The 21,172-nt window shown below is 33.5% G+C and overlaps 3 protein-coding genes across 6 annotated transcripts; all 3 read left to right on the top strand.

Moving 5' to 3' along the window:
• The first annotated feature begins 288 nt into the window (after positions 1–288).
• On the top strand, positions 289–6,128 carry LOC124830196 (allantoinase-like). 2 transcript variants are annotated; one of them, XM_047303854.2, is made up of 16 exons: positions 289–500; positions 726–819; positions 1,227–1,347; positions 1,561–1,634; positions 1,966–2,042; positions 2,192–2,228; positions 2,301–2,386; positions 2,794–2,853; positions 3,035–3,180; positions 3,608–3,734; positions 3,825–3,980; positions 4,081–4,191; positions 4,962–5,072; positions 5,281–5,379; positions 5,704–5,847; positions 5,942–6,128. In XM_047303854.2, the coding sequence occupies exons 1-15, from the start codon at positions 390–392 to the stop codon at positions 5,830–5,832; spliced, it is 1,539 nt and encodes a 512-aa protein (XP_047159810.1). In that variant the 5' UTR covers positions 289–389; the 3' UTR covers positions 5,833–5,847; positions 5,942–6,128. The 2 variants fall into 2 exon arrangements, with proteins under 2 accessions (XP_047159810.1, XP_047159809.1); XM_047303853.2 differs by having other exon boundaries at positions 5,938–6,128.
• Positions 6,129–9,108: 2,980 nt separating this feature from the next.
• LOC124830195 (allantoinase-like) lies at positions 9,109–16,277 on the top strand. 2 transcript variants are annotated; one of them, XM_047303852.2, is made up of 16 exons: positions 9,109–9,267; positions 9,503–9,596; positions 9,777–9,897; positions 10,820–10,893; positions 11,199–11,275; positions 11,601–11,637; positions 11,708–11,793; positions 11,929–11,988; positions 12,183–12,328; positions 12,840–12,966; positions 13,085–13,240; positions 13,332–13,442; positions 14,850–14,960; positions 15,342–15,440; positions 15,733–15,876; positions 15,972–16,277. In XM_047303852.2, the coding sequence occupies exons 1-15, from the start codon at positions 9,133–9,135 to the stop codon at positions 15,859–15,861; spliced, it is 1,563 nt and encodes a 520-aa protein (XP_047159808.1). In that variant the 5' UTR covers positions 9,109–9,132; the 3' UTR covers positions 15,862–15,876; positions 15,972–16,277. The 2 variants fall into 2 exon arrangements, with proteins under 2 accessions (XP_047159808.1, XP_047159807.1); XM_047303851.2 differs by having other exon boundaries at positions 15,968–16,273.
• A 637-nt stretch (positions 16,278–16,914) lies between these two features.
• LOC124830197 (stem-specific protein TSJT1-like) lies at positions 16,915–19,349 on the top strand. 2 transcript variants are annotated; one of them, XM_088115510.1, is made up of 5 exons: positions 16,915–17,067; positions 17,138–17,386; positions 17,931–18,171; positions 18,293–18,413; positions 18,920–19,349. In XM_088115510.1, the coding sequence occupies exons 2-5, from the start codon at positions 17,187–17,189 to the stop codon at positions 19,123–19,125; spliced, it is 768 nt and encodes a 255-aa protein (XP_087971636.1). In that variant the 5' UTR covers positions 16,915–17,067; positions 17,138–17,186; the 3' UTR covers positions 19,126–19,349. The 2 variants fall into 2 exon arrangements, with proteins under 2 accessions (XP_087971636.1, XP_047159813.1); XM_047303857.2 differs by having other exon boundaries at positions 16,920–17,386.
• The last annotated feature ends 1,823 nt before the right edge of the window (positions 19,350–21,172 follow it).

Here is a 21,172-nt window from a genome sequence, read left to right as displayed (position 1 = left end):
GGAATCCATTTATTTATTCATTACTAGTTAGAATTTTGCAAAGAGATTGATTGTACCTCTTTTCATTTTCTATTCTTTACAATTCTCTGTCTTGTTCTTTCGCTTGGACCAATCACATAAATTTGCATAACAAAATTAAATTAATCATACACGTGATTTTGAATAATCAGATCAATAAAACATTATTATTTATTATTAAATTATTGGATTATCTCGAGTAATCCTGCACAAGCTAATTACCAAATTCGAAGTTGATATGATAAATACCTTGAAAGTTAAAATCATGTACTCTCTGGAACATCTATCTGCTGTAATGACCACACATTCCATAGTTATATAACAATCACAGTATCAAAGTAGAGAGAGCACAATAGCAGTGAGAGTGTGAAATGGATCAGTTTGTGTGGAGGGTGTTGCCTTTGCTAACAATCCTTGTTTCCTTTTTGGTATTCTTCTACTTCCAGAATTCAGACACGGCGCAGTTATATCCTATCATAAAGGTTGGTTCTTTCTCATGCTTTTTCGTTCACGATTATGGTTTTATAACCGGCAAAAACCTTTTAGTACAACTTTGACTTCAAAGTTGTCACACGACTTCCTCGTTTTCTGCCACTATGTGGTCACTGTGACTAGTTCCGAACTTTTGTCATCACAATCTCAACTGTCCTGATTTAAGAATTGAAGAAGACGTGCGGGTTAAAGGTTGTTGACTTTTTGTTCTACAGTTGCCACGGAGTAAATGCAGCCTTCTTCCCCATCACCACTTCTGGATATCCAGCAAACGCATCGTGACCCCACAGGGGATCATTTCTGGTTCAGGTTTTACTTCTTTGATCCTTGAGTATTATATTTTTGTTTTACTCTTCATTTCGTTGTGTGAGGTTGTAAAGTGTTTTGTGTTGAGTAGGGTTGTGGGATTTTGTGTATGACTGTGTTTAGTGCAGGATCTTCTGTGCATATGAAATAACAAAGAAAGTGCTATTGTAGAACGTATCCAATTAAATGGTTCCATTTTAGATAATCTTAAAATGAAGAATGAAGAAAAAAAGGGATATACTTGAGGTGAGGGTTTTAAGAGTTAGGACTCACCTGAGTGGCCGTAACATGAAATCGTTAACAGTGAACTGAAGACTGTTTTTTCTCTTGACCATTTCTTGTTTCAATTGTACATGTAAAACTTACCTATGTACACGTGTTAACTGATTTTATTTGCGGAACCTTAACAGTGGAGATAAATGAAGGGAGAATAGTATCTGTGGTTGAGGGATATGGTAAGCAGGGCCAGTCTAAGCAAGAAGAAATAATAGATTATGGAGATGCTGTTGTCATGCCTGGCTTGATTGATGTGTAAGTTTTGAAATTCATCTTCTTATTGTTTATTTTGACAACGTTGTTTGATGCATTTTCTATATACAATCAGTGTTGAATAGCTTAATAATAATAGGTTAGGGCATGCAAGAATTTACTAGAGTGGGAATGGTAGACTAGAAGAGTTGATTATCACTCCAGCTGGTTCGTTGTATATTTAAACTTGATTATCTGAATTACTTACTTTGCCAGGCACGTACATCTTGATGAACCGGGAAGAACCGAGTGGGAAGGATTTGATACTGGTACCAGAGCTGCTGCTGCTGGTATGAAGATGTTTTGCTCTATTGATATACATATTTTCTTTATTAGTAGTGTACGTTGGAACTTGATTGGATATTTCAGGGAAAATCTTGATAATTTTTTCCGATGCTTCTTTTAGTGCATCTAGATTTCAAGCCTAGAACAAAGAAAACACTAACTTGAATGAAATTATCACCCCTCGTCAGATGTTACACAGTGGATAACTTGTATCATTTTTCACTGTCTTCCTAATGATAGTTATACTGTCTATTTATAATGTTATTGATATGCATAACTTATTTAGTTTGGTTTATATACATTTTGAATGGATCTGTTCCAACAATCTTTCAACAGGTGGAGTAACCACAGTGGTTGACATGCCTCTAAACAATTACCCTACAACCGTGTCTAAGGAGACGCTGAAGCTTAAGGTATTAGTGATCCTGTGTGAGTTTAAGTAATATCCATCTTATGATGAATTTTTTCATTTCAAAGAAATAAATGGAGTTCCTTTTGACGTACATCATTTAATTTTTTCCATGCAATTAATGTTCTGACATAAGTTTCCCCTTCTTTCCAGCTTGACGCTGCAGAGGATAAAATCTATGTTGATGTTGGTATGACCAATGAATTCTGTCTTAACATATAACTGGTGGAGTTACTGAGACCTTTTTTGTAATCTTATACAGGATTTTGGGGAGGCCTGGTCCCTGAAAATGCCCTTAATCTAACTATTCTTGACGATCTCTTGAGTGCTGGTGTTCTTGGTGTGAAGGTAAGCATTTGAAAACTTGTGTATTACCCTTGCAACTTTGCTTAGAAGTCAAGGACATATTCACAGGATCAACTTTATGATGGAACATTTTCGAAGAAGTTAATTATTGCATTCGATACTTCACCTTGCATTAATTTGGTACTTTAAAGCCTAGAATGTATGTATTTTAGACATTTTTGGTATATGGCTCTCGTTAGTATTTATCTTTGAAGTGGTTTGGCACTATTTTGCTGGGGATTCCTGAATTTCTGTGTTCATGTATCGTCCCATCATCTTGGAATTAAACATGATTTATTCAACATATGTGATAATATGAGTTCTTTCTCAACAGTTCAAGCCATCAGATATCTGTTGGCTTTTTGGTCCAACTCTGACCCACTTTCGTCTTCTCCCTTTTCTGTTTGCAGTCTTTTATGTGTCCTTCAGGAATTAATGACTTTCCTATGACAACTATTGACCATATCAAGGTACGTTCATGTGAAGTTATAGCTGGGAGTTTTTTATTCAGTTCCATGAAGTTTTTTATATTTCTTTGCACACCCACTTCTGCTTTCATATAAACGCAGCAAAACACACTGTCTGTGATGGGGTAATGTTGTACACTAAGGAGTAGCTATTGCTAAATTGTTTAGAAAATGTATTTTTCAGGCGGGATTATCAGTGTTGGCAAAATATAAAAGACCTATAGTTGTGCATTCTGAGCTTGTACAAGATTATGGCAATGATTTGGAGCATGATGACAACCGTGATCCACATGATTATTTGACATATCTCAACACCAGACCACCTTCATGGTAAGACATTGTAAGGTTTTTGTTTTCTGAATAAATAAACATTACATTAAGACATAAATTGTTTTGGATAAATGATTCCTCTTGTTTGTTCGTTCTGTCATATCAAAACATGAAATCGATCATACTACTGCTTAAATTTATCCTAAGTTTTCATAGCTGAATTTGTTTATCGAAGGCTTTCGCTTGAGTTGGTATTGATTGAGGGTGTTGAGGAGATGAAAGTGTCCTTGCTCTAGAGAATTGTAAATTACATAACTCAAGATATTTCTGAATAGTTTTAGAGAACCTAGCAATATGAAATATCCATCCGCTGTGATTTTGCATGATACAATGCACTTAGAATCTTGGATGAGCACAATATCATTCATCTTTAATTGTCACTAAGTTTTCAGAATTTTTTTATTAAAACTCTTTTTTACTTTTCCAGGGAGGAGGCAGCCATTAGACAACTTGTAGGTGTTTCGAAGGACACTGGAATTGGTGGTTCTTTAGAAGGAGCACATATTCATATTGTCCACTTGTCTGATTCAAGTGCTTCCTTAGATCTGATTAAGGTACTCTGATCATTGAGTTGCCTGGTTAAAATTAATTGTGGAGTATACCAATTGACTGGATTGCTAATATTATACATCTATAATGTACAGGAAGCAAAAAGTCGAGGTGATAGCATAAGCGTCGAGACTTGTCCTCACTACCTGGCTTTCACCTCTGAAGAGATACCAAATGGAGATACTCGTTTTAAGTGTTCCCCACCCATTCGTGATGCACAAAACAAAGACAAATTATGGGAGGCTGTATTGGTATGCTTCCTCTCCACAAATACCTAGTATTGTCTTACTTTAATCATTTATGATCTCATCTTTTTTTTTGTTTGTTTGTTTGTTTTACTCTTCATTTAAGGAGGGACACATTGACCTGTTAACAACTGATCATTCACCAACTGTGCCTGAACTCAAGCTTCTTGAGGAGGGTGACTTCTTGAAGGCTTGGGGGGGCATATCATCTTTGCAGGTTAGTGATTTTTCTTGTTAGACCATTTTTCCTACTGCAATGCTACAATATGAACCTATTTGTAATCAATTATCAATCTACAAGTTGATCTTTGAATGAATGCATAGCCAAGTATTAGATTGAATCTTGCTTTCATGCTTGAGGTTGGTTCTTATCTACTTAATAAACAATTGAATAAGATTAATGAGTATTTCCAATAATATAATGACATAATTCAGTGTTTTAGTGGGAAGGGATGGATGAGTGATTTTCCAAGGACCAGTCCTATGCATGTGCCCCAACAAATGGCCATCCTTATCACAGCGCAATCTGGAAGAGCTGAATAGGTTTATCATGAAACTGAACAGCTAAAATATTGATAGGGTGTAGGAGTTTCCATCCTTACTCACCTTTCTTGACAACTATTTCCTGATATGGAACTTTGATATAAATCCTTGGGCTCTATCACCTCTTAATCTTTCTTTTCTTGGTCTACGATTATTCTAGCCAGAACTTTGTTTTTACTTCCTTTAGCATATTGAAAGTACCCCGTAATGTGATAAGAATATTTTGAAGAAGAGCTTAATTTGTTTACCTCAAAGCATGCAGTCATCCTTAAGGACCGTGATGGATGATTTCTGCAGTATTTTAATCAGAAAGCCATGCATGTGCTGGTGCTAGTTTCCTTATTTCAGACTCAGTAGTCTGAATTTAACTTTTTATTTATATTATAACTGTGGATGCTGTAATTGGCCTAAAGACTAACTGATGTTCTATTGGGAGACTTGTAGTTTAATCTTCCGGTGACGTGGTCGTACGGGAAGAAATATGGACTAACTATAGAACAGTTGTCGTTATTGTGGAGCAAGAGACCTGCAGCACTTGCTGGGATAGAATCAAAGGTGTTTTCTTCTTTGCCTGACTCAGTATAGTATATCTAATAATTACAGCTTTATTCTCTTCATTCTCTGTGATTTGGTTACAGAAATATTTTTTGAGAATGCTTCGTGATGAGACACTTGAACATTTACTTGTGCAATTTTCAAGTCAACGTGTATGCTTCTTACAAAATAATGTCTGTTCAAATCTAACTAATTTTCCATTTTTTAGGGGACTATTGAAGTTGGAAACCATGCAGATATTGTAGTTTGGCAACCAGAGCAGGAGTTCGACCTGGATGACAATTATCCTGTTTTCATTAAACATTACGTATGTCTTAATTTTTCTTTACTCTGTTATCAAACTCATTTTGTCTGACTTTCTTTTTCTTACTCATAGATGCCAGAGGAACCAAGTTGTTCTTCCCACTACAATACAAACAAATTTACTCACCCCAGATAATATCATTTATCTATTTATTTTGCTGATTCCTTTTTGAAAAACAAGACTTTTCTCTGTTGCATGAACATTCAGTGTTTACCACCTTATTAAGACATTCTGTTAGTGTTGCATGATTTTTCATGTTCTGAAAAAAATATATTTGGCTGCTTTTGTGAAATCCCATATGTGAAGCAATGACTGTTTGGTATTCAGGAACTCTCTGCTTACATGGGAAGTAGGTTATCAGGAAAAGTTATGGACACTTATGTGAGAGGAAATCTTGTGTTTAAGGATGGGAAGCATGCTCCTGCAGCCTGTGGTGTTCAAATTCTAGCCACATGAATCAGTTAAATATTGGTGATCACCATAGCTTTCCAAACCCATCTCAATTTCATTTGGTTCTCTGAGAGTTCTTGATGCTTATCATGAACATTGTTCATGTTGTAGACAGGTACCTTTCAGATGCAAGTTTCACTGGGGACATAAATAAGAGATGGAAGTAGCTGCTGGCATCGGCCATTGAGCAAGCCTTTTCCTTCTCATAGACTAGTGCGTTTGCTTGTATTATATCCGTTTGGATGTTTTGGATAATAAAATAATACTGCACTTTTCTATAACGTAGATTACAACTTTGCAAATTCTTGAGTTCTTCTCTGCACATATCAGATCATGAAAAATATCCATGTTTCCTAGCTACTAACCATCGTACCGTCCTACATTTCTAATCTTGAATGAGGATTCTTCTTCTAGTTCATGGGAGAGAAAAAAAAAGAAAATATAACTTTGTGTTTTGAAACTTTTGAAAGATGTGAACATCGAATAAAAATAAAGATAAAACAAATTTAAAGTATTCAAATGAGTATAAATCTTATCTTATGTGAAAATCTTATAAACTTACTTTTGGATAAAGCTTAAAGTTCTAACATATGAATCGATATAGGCCAATTTTTTACATCCAATATTTTACATCAAAATGTATTCAATTTGAAAAAAAATCAATATCTAACAAAATTGTAAGCACTTGCGCATTCATCAAATAATGAGCTTTTAAACACAATAATTATAATGAAGAAGTAAAAAATTGTAATTTAATTTTACTATAAATAGTTTCTAAATTATAAAATCAATATCCAAAAATCATTACATTTGATTAACGTAATTTGTTAGAAAAATTTAGGACGTGAGAAAGTCGCTTATATAATAGTATAGGAAAAAGTATTATTGGGTTGTGGAATTATGTATGCAATTATGGAGAAGATTGAAGAAAAGACAAAGAAGTGCAGCATCTTACATCAAATAATGTGTGAAGTAATTCAGGACATAGCATTAAAGGAAGAGACACAGAAGAGGATTGACTCATCAAGTTGGTATGTTGGTATTAAATTGAAGCATGCTATACACAAAGAAAAACACTTGCCACTAATTGGTTCAGAAGGGCATCTCCAAAAGTTAAAGATCAATAATTCTTGTAAAAAATTCAAAACTACAAAAACTCAATCTTATACTGTGAAAATAATACTAAAAAATATAATAATTCATCCTTTTTCTTTAACTTTTCTGGAACGGTGCTATTACGAGCAGTTCTATGTGAAAATGAACCACCAACAGATACTACTGTTGCTGACATTCAACAACGTGGGATTCACTGATAAGGGTTGGAATACAATTCTATTTTCTCTTCCATATTCATCAACCTTTTTTTTTTATTTCTTCAGAGTTCAACCAATAGGATAAGTTTTAAATTAAATTATTATACATTTGTTGTTGAAAAAAAAATCAAATTTACAAATTTGATTATTGTGGATTAGTTTCTCTTGTTGGAAATCTAAAAGCAACTCTAGGTCTTGTATTAGATGGAAATGGATAAATCCAACATCATATATGAAGAAAACAATTTTTATGTAATGAAATATTTCCTTGAAAAAAATCATATTTTTTCTAGAAACTTTAACTTGTAAATTGGTTTTAATATAATTTTAAATTTGAATTCAAAATTAATGTAAACTAATCTTTCTTCTAACTTTTTAAATGAGTTACAAGAGTTTTCAAATTAATATTTATGTATATACATATTTTTCAATTACATCGTATTACTAAATAGTAAAATATAAATAATATTATAAAGTTTATCATCTAATAATTTAAATTATGTTTCAAAATATGTAAACAAATAGAGGCTTGGAATTGGATCACAGGAAAGGAGCCTCTGGCTGGCTGTGTGGTAGTCAACTATTGATTCAATTAAAAATAATTTCTTTTAATTAAAATTAAAAATCATTCTTCTAATTTTAATTTTTTATTCATATATTATCCAAATAAATTTTAAAATATTAAATCAAGTGTTTTTTATTTAAATTTCAATTTTTAAATTTGTAAAAGAAATTAAATTTATATTTATACATATATATATATATATATATATATATATATATATATATATATATGTGTGTGTGTGTGTGTGAGTTGGTTAACTTATGTAACCTATTAAAATGTATTAAATTTTAGTTGATAAAAGTACTTTTTTATCGATTTTAAGAAGGATATTTGAATAATTTCTAATTTTTTTATTTTAAATTAAAAATAAAAATTATTAAAATATGTTTAAAGTATATCTTTCTTTATGAATAAGAATTTTTTTGTCAACTAATATATATATATATATTAATGGTCTTTTAGGCCTTATTCACTTGAATGAATTTGAAAGAGTGATTCAAGGGATTTGAGAGAATTTAGTAAATTTTTGTTGTTGTTTATTTGAGTGAATTTGGAGGTAAGTGAGAGTGAATTTGGAAGTAAAGTTTGTAAGAATTAATGTAGGATTTGATTGACATGATAGATTAAAAAAATTTACTTTCAAATTCACTCTCGTTTACCTTCAAATTCAGTCAAATAAACAACACAAAATTTTACCTTCAAATCTTCTCAAATCTCCTCAATCACTCTCCCCCAAATCCATTTAAGTGAAGAAAGCCTTACTAAATGCCATATTTCATTTCAAACTTAAAATGTTTTATTATTTTTCTTAACAACAATAAACATTAAACGAGTTGCTTAAATGATGTTGTATATTTTTCATTAATTTATTTTAGGCCTATTTAATGTTATTTAAACAAAATTCTTTTTATAGCTATGTGTTTCAACAATTAAAATTAAAAAAAGTTTTTTAAAGTTAAGTAACATGTAAGTTAACCGTTTAAAGTTGCTCTTGAAAGTATTAGCCATATTAAAAAATAATTATTTTTAATGCATGGTTTACAAAACATTATTAATAAGAAAAATGTTATTTTAATAACTTTTTTACAACTGTTTTATGTGGTAAGTTGTAATTCTTCTGTTTCAAATATAAGAATTAATAAAATAATGTGTTATAAAAGAGTTATTAAAAAAAATTGTTAACAAAGGTGAAGACTTTAAAAGATTCCAGTTGAGGTAAACTATATATTGAAAGATAATGATGGGATGAATCACTTTAAAGAAACTAATGAGTTAATATTAGAATGGAATTTAGATGTGAAATTTGTGGCATGGAAACTTCAACATTTGTAAGACACGGGTCTTGTCTGAGGGTGGTAACATCTGTACTGTTTTTTGTGTGTTGCAGTAACTGTACCATAATGAAACTATAAAAGGAGAGAGAGCACAATGACAATGGTGAATCAGTGGGAAATGGAGCAGTTTGTGTGGAGAGTGTTGCCTTTGCTAACATTCCTCATTTCCTTCCTAGTATTCTTTTACTTGCACGATTCTTACAGGGCACAGTTACATCCTCTCGTTAAGGTTTCATCTAATCTATTATATTCACATGCTTTTTGATTCATCATTATGTCTGCATAACCAGCAAAAGTTTAGAATCAGTTTGAAATTTTAGTAGCTCAACTTTGGCTTAAAACTTGTGCACAAGGCTTTACTTTCTCGTTTTTTGCCACTGAAGTTACTACTATGATTAGTTTGGAACTTTTGTTATGATATCCTCAACTGCAATGGTGAATATTGTTGACCTTTTTTGCCACAGTTGACACAGAATAAGTGCAGCCTTCTTCACCATCGCCATTTCTGGATAACTAGCAAACGCATTGTGACCCCACAAGGGATCATTTCTGGTTCAGGTTTTACTTTTTCAAGCCTTGATCATTGTATTCTTATTTCACTCTTTAGATTTGATCCCATGTAGCTGTAAAGTAAGGTTTATGATTGTTTCTGACGGAAAATGTACGTTGTGCGAGGTTGTTTACGGATTTGAATTTTACATGTGTTGATTGATTCTTTTGTTTATGGGCCATTAACAGTGGAGATAAAAGAAGGGAAAATAATATCTGTCACTGAGGGATATGGTAAGCAGGGGAACTCTAAGCATGAAGAAGTAATTGATTATGGAGATGCTGTTGTCATGCCTGGCTTGATTGATGTGTAAGATGTCTGCTGCTGTTCTTTGGATGCATGTTTCACATACATCAATGTTAAAACAGTGCAATAATAATTTGAGTAATGCAAGAATCTATAAATAGAGAATAGAGAAAGAACGAATGTGCGTGATGAAGAAAATATAGTAAATTGTAACTAAGATGGTTTGATCATGTGAGAAGAAGACCAATAGAAGCAGTGGTATAAAGAGTTTAAAACCAGCGGAAGATAACCTAATAATTATAGGTAAAGGAAGAGTGAGAAAACTACAAGTTAGAGAGATTAAAAAGAACTCAGGTCTAAGTGGCCTATTTGAAGACTAGGCTTTCACATGATAAATCGGAATTGTTTGCTCCATATATCTGTCCTTACTTATGTAACATGGAATCTTAAAAGTGGTCATTTTCTTCATTGAGTTTTATCTCACTAAACACAGAAGCAGTCATTATAAGTAAAATAATTCCTTTTGGACTATTAGATTGTTGCATACGAGTCATTATAAAAGTAGCAGGCTGGAAAAGATTGCATTAATAGAGGAACTAAAAAGAGGATTTACTTCCTCCCATAATAAGTTCCTTCTATCTTTATTATTATCATTGTTCTTGTTGTATTCTTATTATCATTAGTATTCAATGGTATAATTTATACTTCATCAGCCCCCTACGAAGGAAACTGGGGAAAATAAAAAGCCAAAATAAAAATAAATAAAAAGAGAGGAAGAAAACAGTTTCATACCCTTTTTGTTTCTTTTCACTTTTAGAAGAAAAACATAGTATATCATGAGTAAAAATTCTAGGCTAGAAGAGTTTATTACAATACCTTCATAATCAGTGGAACTACATTTTTTTTATTTTTTTTTATTTTTATCTTTGACAAGATTTCTGTCTGTTTTACTCACTCTAATTATTTACATGACATACTTTGGCAGACATGTACATCTTGATGAACCAGGAAGAACTACATGGGAAGGATTTGATACTGGTACCAGAGCTGCTGCTGCTGGTATGCAGATGCTATTCCTCTATTGATCTACACATTTACTTCACTAGTAGTATACCTAAGAAATTGGCAGGACTTCAGGGGAAATCTTAATATCTTTTCCCATGCTTCTAAAGGGCATCTAGATTCCAATCTTGGAACAAAGAAAACAACAACTTGTTATGACTTATCAATCCTCACCTGATGTTACTTGGTTGATAACTTCATACTTGTTCTGTTTGTCAACTTTTGTTGATATGCATAACTTATTCAGTTTGGTTCATGTACATTACATAGATATGTTCCAACATCGTTTCAACTTTCAACAGGTGGTGTAACCACAATCGTTGACATGCCTCTAAACAATCACCCAACAACTGTGTCTAAGGAAACACTGAAACTTAAGGTATCAGTGATTGGTCCTGTATGTGCATTTAAATTTATAGAAGTAATAAGTTTATCTATATAGTAAGTAAATAACTAATAAATACTATATAGTAAGTAAATAACTAATAAATACTATCCATCCTCTTACACTGAATGTTTTCAATCAAAGTGATAGACGTAGGAGTTCAACTGATATATATCATTTAAAATTTTCATGACAATCAAATATTGATCCCGTATGTGTAACTGTTTATGGAGGTGTTGAATTTGCATGGTTACTTATAGATGACTGTTGAATAAAATAAGCTTTTCTTCTACTAACCCAAGTTTCCACCTGTTTCCAGCTTGAAGCTGCAGAGAACAGAATCTATGTTGATGTTGGTATGAGCAGCAAAATCTTTCATAGCATACAATTATTGAGTTTCTGAGATTTTCTTCTAATCTTATACAGGATTTTGGGGTGGCCTAATCCCTGAAAATGCACTTAACAAAAGTGTTCTTGAAGGTCTCTTAAGTGCCGGTGTTCTAGGTTTGAAGGTAATAATTTCAAAGCTTGTGCATTACTATGCAAAGTTGCTTATAGGTCTTCATGATTCAAAACCATCATATATCTGTATGACAATATTTGTTAACTTTTGATCTGACTCTTTTTTTTCCCTTTTGTGTTTATAGTCTTTTATGTGTCCTTCAGGAATTAGTGACTTCCCTATGACTACTATTCACCATATCAAGGTACATTCCTTATATACTATGTAAAGTTATAGCTATAATTTTGTTTTAATCAGTTCATTACAATTCTTTATATTTGCACACCTAGTTCCTCTCGCATTACATTTTCACTCAAAAGATCTGTTAGAGTAACGTTTTGCAAAAGGCTGTAGCTTTCTTTTTGCCCTTGTTCAACTGTTTTACAATGTACTTTTCAGGAGGGATTATCTGTGCTGGCAAAGTACAGAAGGCCTTTATATGTGCACTCTGAGATTCAACAACATTCTAAAAAACATTTGGAGCTTGATGATAAAGGTGGTCCGCGAACTTATTTGACCTATCTCCACTCTAGACCACCTTCATGGTAAGATATCTCAAGACTTAATTTTCTCATTAAACTAAATGGTCATTATGTTAGGAATCCAAATGTGAATCCAAGTTCCAAATTAGATAGAAATGAGAAAGTCGAGCACTATATAGAGGTGAAAGATCCATTAACTCATTGACTTAAAGTTTTGGGTAGAGAGTGGTGTCAATCCCGGGCTCAAATGTCATTGGTGTTTGTGTCTCCTCGGTGAACCTCCTTCTCGATAGACCCAACAGTAGTATCAGAGCATATGGTTTGTCTTGGTGACCGGCTTAGACAAGTATAATGGTCCTTAAGGTTTTGGGTAGAGAGTAATGTCAATCCCTTATATGGTTGGACTCATATCTCAATGATATTTGTGTCTTCCTAGTGAACCTCTTTCTAAATCCTAAACCTCTTCCTCGATAGACCCAACACTCTAGACCATAAATATCATGTTCCTTAATTGACATAATGCTCTTGAAATTTAAAAAAAGAAAATTATGAAGTGTCTTGTTTACTTTTCCAGGGAGGAAGCAGCTATTAAAGAGCTTGTAGGTGTTACGAAAGACACAAGAACTGGTGGTCCTTTAGAAGGAGCACATGTTCACGTTGCTCACTTGTCTGATTCAAGTGCTTCCTTGGATCTGATTAAGGTATTGTGTGCTATTTTCATCGTTTAGTATGTCTAGCATTTTGCAATGCTGTTGGCAATGGACTCTTGGTAATGGTAAAGATTAAATGTTGAACTTGCCAATTGGTATGAGAGCACAGGAAGCAAAAAGTCGTGGTGACAGCATAAGTGTTGAGACTTGTCCCCATTACTTAACTTTCTCGTCTGAAGAGATACCAAATGGAGATACTCGGTTTAAGTGTTCCCCTCCCATTCGTGATGCATACAACAGAGAAAAATTATGGAAGGCTGTGTTGGTACACTTCTTGTCCTCTAATACAAAGCATTATCATGCTTTAATCATCCATGATCCCATCAGTTATTTACTTGTTTTGTTCTTCATTTCAGGAGGGACACATTGACCTATTAAGTTCTGATCATTCACCAACAGTGCCTCAAATGAAGCTTCTTGAGGAAGGTGACTTTTTGAAGGCTTGGGGGGGCATATCATCTTTGCAGGTTAGTGAATTTTCTTGCAGTGAAGTTAGACCGTTTTTCTTATAATGAATATGCAAGGTAATAGTTTAATAAATGATGGTCATATATAGCTATAATAATACAAATATTTGGAGAGTATATCCCCTACTTCACATATTTTGTAGCCTGAGTAGTGTAGTTTTTGTTGGAGATTCTTATCGAATTTACAATATATATATAGACGGAAGTAAATGTTATCTTATAAACAAATTTAATAAGAATAATTATAGATAGTGGGAAGTTTCAAAGGACATGGTAAATTTATGTTGTAGTGATATATTTGAGATCTCATCTTAAAGCCAATTGTCATTGTCTCTAAGAAAAGTTGTTGAACATAAAACATTTTTGGCTTCCACTCAATGACTATAAGTGGGTGTTTAGAAGAAGTTAAAGGGAAATTTATTTGAGGTTAGGAAAATAGTTCGTGTTTTTCATTAGTTGCATTCGCCCATAAGAAGAGCTTATTGATTTTTAATTCTAGTAAGTTTAATAAGGTCGGGTAACTTATCAGAATAAGCACTTTTTTAGTTGATCATGTAATTTTCATAATAAATTCTTTTACAAAAATCTTAATAAAAGCTTACCACACAAGAGCTAAGTTGTTTAAGTGCACTTAGAGACCAAATGTACAATATACAACAAAGTAGACTTTAAGTCTAATTTAATCTCACAAAATTAACTTATAAAATGAGATTTACCTTCATTTATATATATTAAATTATCTTATAGGATGAGGTTTACATTTATTTAAATACATTAAATTATCTTATCTTAGTCTATGTTAGACTTCTAACATTGTTTTCTCAATTTAAATTGGTTTAATTTTTAAATGATTTGAGACTTGTAACATTGTTTTCTCAATGTATGTAATATGTTAAATTATTTTTTGTATATATTACCTAATTGCTTTTAAATTGGAATTTATAATAGTTATTTTTAAATGATTTCTGTAATAATTAGTTTTTGGTCACCGTCACTGGTGGTGTTATTTGGAGGTAATTTTTTTATGTTATGGTATTTACAATCTAAAATAAATTAAAATTAAATAAATTTAAATTGTATCATTTAAATAAAATATTTAAAAAACTAAACAATATCAAATGGAAGTAATAGAAATCTAATTCATATTAATTTCCTAAAAATTTGTAAAATTTCTTATTCAAGTACAATATAAGGTTTATTTAAAGAATACAAAATAAAGTAAATATATAAATAGATGAAAATACACAGCAATCGAATATAACTAGAGGGTGTCACAGATGACGGATTTTTAAAGAATATTATAATCAGAAAACCATGCGCTAGTTTCCATGCTTCAGACTTACATGGCAATTTTGAATGCTATAATTGGTGTAAAGACTAACTGAGGTTCTATGGGGAGACTTGTAGTTCGATCTTCCAGTGACGTGGACTTATGGGAAGAAACATGGACTAACCCTGGAACACTTGTCGTTACTGTGGAGCAAGAAGCCTGCAACATTTGCAGGGATAGAATCAAAGGTGACATAATTCTACTTTCCTTCTTTGCCTCTCACTTTCAGTATACTCTAAATAACTTATTGCAATCTAATTTTTTCATTACTTGGGACAATATTTTTTTGAACCAAATAACTGATACATATAAATAAAAGAAATAACAGTTTGGTCTAGACCAGCCAACAAGCTCTTTGTTTCTACATTGTTGTCTAAGATAACAACGTAAGAGGTGTTTGTTTGATGTGTTACTACAATATTATCATTTGCTGAAAGAATTCACTTCAAATTAAAACAAAGCTGTAATTTGGTTGTCTAATTTTCTTTTTGAAAAGGCACTTAAAAATTTACTTGTGAGATTGTGAAATATTCAGTTCAAATCTGACTAAATTTTCATTTATGTTTTAGGGGTCAATTGCTGTCGGAAACCATGCTGATATTGTAGTTTGGAAACCAGAGGTGGAGTTTGAGCTGAATGAACATTATCCTGTTTTCCTTAAACATCCTGTACGTCTTGATTTTTCTTTGTTCTTAATTATAATTTAAACTTCAAACTGTTATGTCGAGGCTTCTTGCTATTTTTTAATGTTTGAAAATTTTCATTTTGGAAAAGTAGATGCAAGAGGAACCAAATTGTTTTTTTTGTGCTTTTAATTACTTTTCTCTTGGGAGAAACCATTAACAGAAAAAATTAACTCTTTCATGAAGATATAGTATTGCCCACTTTATCAATACATGCTACTATTCTGGCTGTTCTTCTGAATCCCATGTGTAAAACAATGATCTTTCTGGTATTTAGAGCCTCTCTGCTTATATGGGAAGAAGGTTATCCGGAAAAGTTTTGGAGACTTTTGTGAGAGGAAACCTTGTCTTTAAGAAAGGAAAGCATGCTCCTGCAGCCTGTGGTGTTCCTATTCTAGCTAAATGAATTACTTAAATATTGGTGATCCCCATAACTTTTCCAAACCCATCTCAATTTCATTTAGTTCTCTCAGAATTCCTGATACTTATTATAATCCTTATTCATGTTGTAGGAAGGCTTCTTTCAGATAATAGTTTCTTTGGGGCCTAAATAAGAGATGGAAGTAGCTCATGGCATTGACCATTTACCCAGCAGCATTCTCCTTCTCGTGTACCTAGCATATATACCATGTATTATTGCAGTTTGGATGTTTGGACAATGAAATTAATGTAGTACTTGAATTTATATGTAGACTATAATTTCAAAAACTCTGAAGTTTCTGTCTTTACATATCAATACATGAAATGATGGAATTATCATTTTGGGTTGGATTATCAAGCCAACACATGATCAAGAAACATACAAACATGTTTAGATACATTTATTTCTCTATCTTCTCAAAAACTAAGGTCATCTCCAGAGGACTCTGATTTAATGGGATGCAGAAAACTTTTGAACCTATTTTTGTGTGTAACCATTTCTTGATAATCTAAATGACTGAAAAAAATCTTGACCATCAGTATCAATAAACGCCTTGATTTATTAGCTGTGGTTTCCTGATGCTTCGGGAATTGAATTTTATATGTTGGTGAATTGCCAGAACTTTGAAGGACAGTCAATGGTGCCAAATCAAGTTTATCCAAGCATAGATTTTACTGAATTTGACTGCTTTCAAAACCTATCAAAGTCTATCTTCTACAGTTTTATTTTATTTGTCTCAAATCTATTTCACTCAACATCTTATCATGGGATACAACTAAATTGACGGGGAGAAGAAACACCTAGAAAACTCCTTGAGTCACGTAATTATTCTTTTCTAAATAGTCATAAAGTTGCTAATGGATAAGCATGGTTGGATTGGTGTGGTAGATACATTGACAAAAATATTGATTTTGGAACAGTCCAAAGAGGCCTATGGATACACGTAATTGGAATGGACCATGCTCGCGGATAAGAACAATAGAGATTTATAGTTATTATTGGAGAGAAAATATATCTGACATCTATATGATTGTAAGCATTTAGTATTGCAAAAAAGAAGACAGAGCAACGACCTTTGGTACCACCTCTGCATGTAACTTTTATGTTGGTTAATAGTATTACACGTATCACCAAGGAATCCGACACCATCCTGTGAGGTTGCCACATGCATGATCTCCAATGCCACTGTTTGTAAGTTTGTGAATTTTTTAATGGTTCCATTCCATCACAAAACAGTTGAACCTGAGTCCTATTAAATCAGTTTGAGAGGGGAGCACAAGCTGAAGAACCACTGAACTAACTAAAAAAAAATGTTGGCGGCGTTTGCAAAAGCCATTGGAAAACCACCGGAGGAACTGAGGCTTCCGGCAATGGGGTTCAACAATTCAAAGACCCCACAAGAAATTGTAGAGAAATTTCGATCTGTGTGGCCGGAGTCTGCAGTTTACAACCTTCCACACGGGAATTTTATGGCTCTGTCCCATGAAGACGAAAGTCCAATACACCCCAGGTAGAGATATAAAGTTTATTTGATTTATTTATCTATTTTCATTTCTCAACCATATGCATGCACTGGCCAAGAAATGGCTTTCTGTAAGAAATATGTATCTGATATATAAGTTTAAAGTTGTTCTTAGCTTTGAATTCTCACCATGAGTGATATTCACTTAAAGCTTAGCTACTATGCTTACTTCAGTGAAGCATCTACATGACTTCAAAGCTAAAATTTTTTTCCTGCCCTTTGAATTAGGATTCTATTGGATGTCTAGTTTTGTTCTAATCCATTGAAAACCATCTCCTTGCAACTATTTCTCATCGTTTAGTTGGTTAAATATGTGTTGGGTTCAGGTTAAAGTGATTTTAGTCTCACTTTGAAGAATTGGTTCTAGTCCAAAATCAACTGAGTTAAAGTAACTTTGGGTTTGAGTAGTATTTGCATAGGATACAAATTATATTCTGTCCATGAATCAATTCACTTTGAAATTAATTTTAACCAAAACCAATTTTATAAATATTCAACCAAACACACTAATTTGTAGGTGTTAATGAATCAGGTCTGTTGTTGTTTTGGATGATATCTTCTGCATTTTTGTGGGAGCTCTAGAAAACATTGCTGATCTTAGGCATCATTATGGCCTTCCAAGACAAGCAACAGAAGCCATGATTGTGATTGAAGCATATAAGGTTCTAAGAGATCGAGCCCCCTACCCTCCTGACCAAGTTGTTAGACATCTTGATGGAAAATTTGCATTCATCATCTTTGATTCCAGGACTTGTACTCTTTTTATAGCCAGGGTGAGGTCTGATCACAAGGTTTACCTTTTGTTTGTTCTTACTCTACAATGTCCAGGAAATTAAGCCTCTTCTACATGGATAGTTTGCTAGTGTTGTTTCTGACATGGTTGTTGCATCTTAGGATCGTGATGGAAGTGTGGAATTTCAATGGGGAATGGCAAGAGATGGATCCTTAATCTGTTCCGATGACCGTACAATCATCAAAGAGGGATGTGGACAAGCTTGTGGAAATTTTCCTCCTGGTTAGTTTAGCTTTTCCAAGTTTCCATTCTCTAAATGCTTTCAGCTTTCTACTTTCTCAATTCAGATAAACAAAAAATGCACTCTTTGGAGACTCAAATATAAACAAATCTAAGCTCAGATAAAATAAATATTAACTAGTTTTGACCAATTTAATGAACAATCTCTAAAATACTCCTCCTATATTAGCAGCTTTGCTTTCAGTTGATGAGAGTATTATCACTTGAAGCAAATTTCATAGAATCAAACTTTTCATGAATTAGCATGTGGGGGTTTATTCAGGAATGAAGTTATTTTCTTAAATGTGATTAAGAAAATTAAATAAGGTTAACTGACATTCACAATTAGTATGAATTGGATATCTTGTTTTCTTTATTCGGGCTCTGATAGAGTATACACTCAACACCAAAGCTGAAGCCTTAATGAATTGCTCTTTTCAGCATCATTGTTGCTCCCAAGTAGGCAGATTACAGTGTGATTTTCATTTACTTGTTGAATTTGAATGCAGGGTGCATTTTCATCAACGGAAGTGGGTTGACAAGCTTTGATCATCCACTGCACAAAGTTCGAGGAGTTGTGCATGAAGATGACAGTGGAAATATCTTAAGTGTATATTTTCAGGTGGATTTGTACACAAAGATTCCCAGCATTCCTCGAACTGGAAGTGCAGCTAACTGGGCCGATGCTGCTGCTGCTGAAGTCAAGGGAGAATAATCTGATCACTCTACTCAAAAAAGTATAATCTAATTCAAACTTGGTATAACAATAACTAAAAAAGAGCTTTAGCCATTTCATCCCCAAGTAATAAGATTTACAGTGTAGACACTGCAAAACTTTCTACTGTAGTTCCTAGCTAATGTGTGTTGCTTCTATGTTAAAGACTACTCTTCAGTTTTTTTGTAACTTCGTAAGCAATGCCGGTTTCTTTAATTTAGTCACTTCTTTTTCTTTCCATAAATATGATACTATTTATCAAGAAACTTGCAACAACATATTATTAATACTTTGCTGTTTTATATATTAGACTTTGAGGGTAGAAATGTCAAAACCCACAGAAATGCACTTTACTCTTTTAAAGAATATCTACCACGTGACAAGAGAGAGAAACAGAGAAACTGAGAAATGAGAGAAACGCAAGAGAGAGGGGCTCTGCTAGGGCTTCACCCTCCTCCACCAGGCACCACCTCCACACGCTGGAACACTCACCGGAGCACACACTCACACCAGAGAAAATTTTGGTAGCAGAGAGAGAGTCACACACAAAGGTACTGAATATACTTCTGAATTTCATTAACCACAAATAGAGTAGATTTACAGCTTTTATACAAGTGAAATAATGAAATCTGTTTTGTTTATTCTAACACTCCTCCTAAACAAAACATGATTTAGAAGAAACAAAGAACTTTTCACCGATCAAACCTGTAAAACTTAGTATATGATGAACCTAAGCGTTTTCCACCGATTAATAATCGGTACAAATGCTTCCTTTGTACTCGGAAACGATTTTTACTGATTAAACTCGTGAAAACACTTTCCTCCAAACGAATCTGCTTCTAGAGATGAAAACCCTAGGTTTTCGTAGCTCTGTCCTGTAGATCTGCCTTGATCTCCACCTTCTTTACTCCGATCTGCTTTCTAAGTATTAGAAAGCGTTCTCCTTTCAGTGCCTTAGTGAGTAGGTCTGCAATCTGATCCTCGGATCTGCAATATACAACTTCGAGCTTCCCTTTACTAACTTGTTCCCTGATGTAGTGGAAACGAGTTTCAATATGCTTGCTCCTGCCATGTGATGCAGGATGTTTGGTCAGGTCTATGGCTGACTTGTTGTCCACAAGCAGTCTGACCTTCCCTTCCACTTCAATCTTCAATTCACTCATTAAGGAACTTAGCCAAGCTGCCTGACAAGTAGCTTCACAGGCTGCAATATATTCAGCCTCACATGAGGAAAGAGCTACTACTGGTTCTTTTATAGAGCTCCAGGAGATTGGTGCTCCATTCAAGAAAAATACATATCCTGCAGTGCTCTTCCTATCACTTTTATCCCCACACCAATCTGAGTCTGAGTAAGCATTAATTCTTACCTCTCCTTCTGATTCTCCTCCTGGCAATAGAATCCCAAAATTATGTGTACCTTTTAGATATCTCAGAATCCGTTTAATGGCCATCAGATGAGAAATTCTAGGATTCTGCATATATCTACTAACCAGACCCACACTGTAACTGATATCTGGCCTAGTGTTGCACAAGTATCTTAGGCTTCCAACCATTTTCCTATACTCAGTAGGATCAACCCCTTCCTCTTCAGGATCCTTCTCAAGTTTCAATCCCACCTCTGCTGGTGTGTTTGCAGAATTACAATGAATCATGTTAAACTTGTTTAACATATCCAATGTATACCTGGACTGATGCATCACCAATCCCTCATCAGTTTTAGTGAATTCAATTCCAAGAAAGTAGTTTAGTTGCCCCAAATCACTCATTTCAAATTCCTGTAACATTTGGAATTTGAAATTAGTAATTCTCTCAACACTACTTCCTGTGATTAGCATGTCATCAACATACAAGCACACTATTAACATCTCTCTTCTTCCACTGTGCTGATAACACTGAACATACACTCCATGTTCAGAAGCACACTTCTCAAAGCCAATGTTGTTCATGACTGCATCTATTCTCTGATTCCAAGCCCTTGGAGCTTGCTTAAGCCCATACAAGGCCTTCTTCAATCTGTATACTTTGTCAGGATGCTTCTTGACTTCAA

The sequence above is a fragment of the Vigna umbellata genome, chromosome 5 (genome assembly GCF_029865625.1).
Source record: "Vigna umbellata cultivar VRB3 chromosome 5, Vumbellata_1.0, whole genome shotgun sequence".
NCBI lineage: Eukaryota > Viridiplantae > Streptophyta > Magnoliopsida > Fabales > Fabaceae > Vigna > Vigna umbellata.
This window is presented reverse-complemented; position numbering and strand designations above follow the sequence as displayed.

What these genes read in the sequence shown, in the direction of transcription:
- LOC124830196 (XM_047303854.2), top strand. Translation starts at nt 390, where the DNA reads ATGGATCAGTTTGTGTGGAGGGTGTTGCCTTTGCTAACAATCCTTGTT. An exon ending in AGTTATATCCTATCATAAAG is followed by an intron (nt 501 to 725) that starts GTTGGTTCTTTC and finishes TTTGTTCTACAG; the next exon opens with TTGCCACGGAGTAAATGCAG. An exon ending in CTTCCTTAGATCTGATTAAG is followed by an intron (nt 3,735 to 3,824) that starts GTACTCTGATCA and finishes TATAATGTACAG; the next exon opens with GAAGCAAAAAGTCGAGGTGA.
- LOC124830195 (XM_047303852.2), top strand. Translation starts at nt 9,133, where the DNA reads ATGACAATGGTGAATCAGTGGGAAATGGAGCAGTTTGTGTGGAGAGTG. An exon ending in AGGGATCATTTCTGGTTCAG is followed by an intron (nt 9,597 to 9,776) that starts GTTTTACTTTTT and finishes GGCCATTAACAG; the next exon opens with TGGAGATAAAAGAAGGGAAA. An exon ending in CCGGTGTTCTAGGTTTGAAG is followed by an intron (nt 11,794 to 11,928) that starts GTAATAATTTCA and finishes TTGTGTTTATAG; the next exon opens with TCTTTTATGTGTCCTTCAGG.
- LOC124830197 (XM_088115510.1), top strand. Translation starts at nt 17,187, where the DNA reads ATGTTGGCGGCGTTTGCAAAAGCCATTGGAAAACCACCGGAGGAACTG. An exon ending in GAAAGTCCAATACACCCCAG is followed by an intron (nt 17,387 to 17,930) that starts GTAGAGATATAA and finishes TTAATGAATCAG; the next exon opens with GTCTGTTGTTGTTTTGGATG. An exon ending in TTGTGGAAATTTTCCTCCTG is followed by an intron (nt 18,414 to 18,919) that starts GTTAGTTTAGCT and finishes ATTTGAATGCAG; the next exon opens with GGTGCATTTTCATCAACGGA.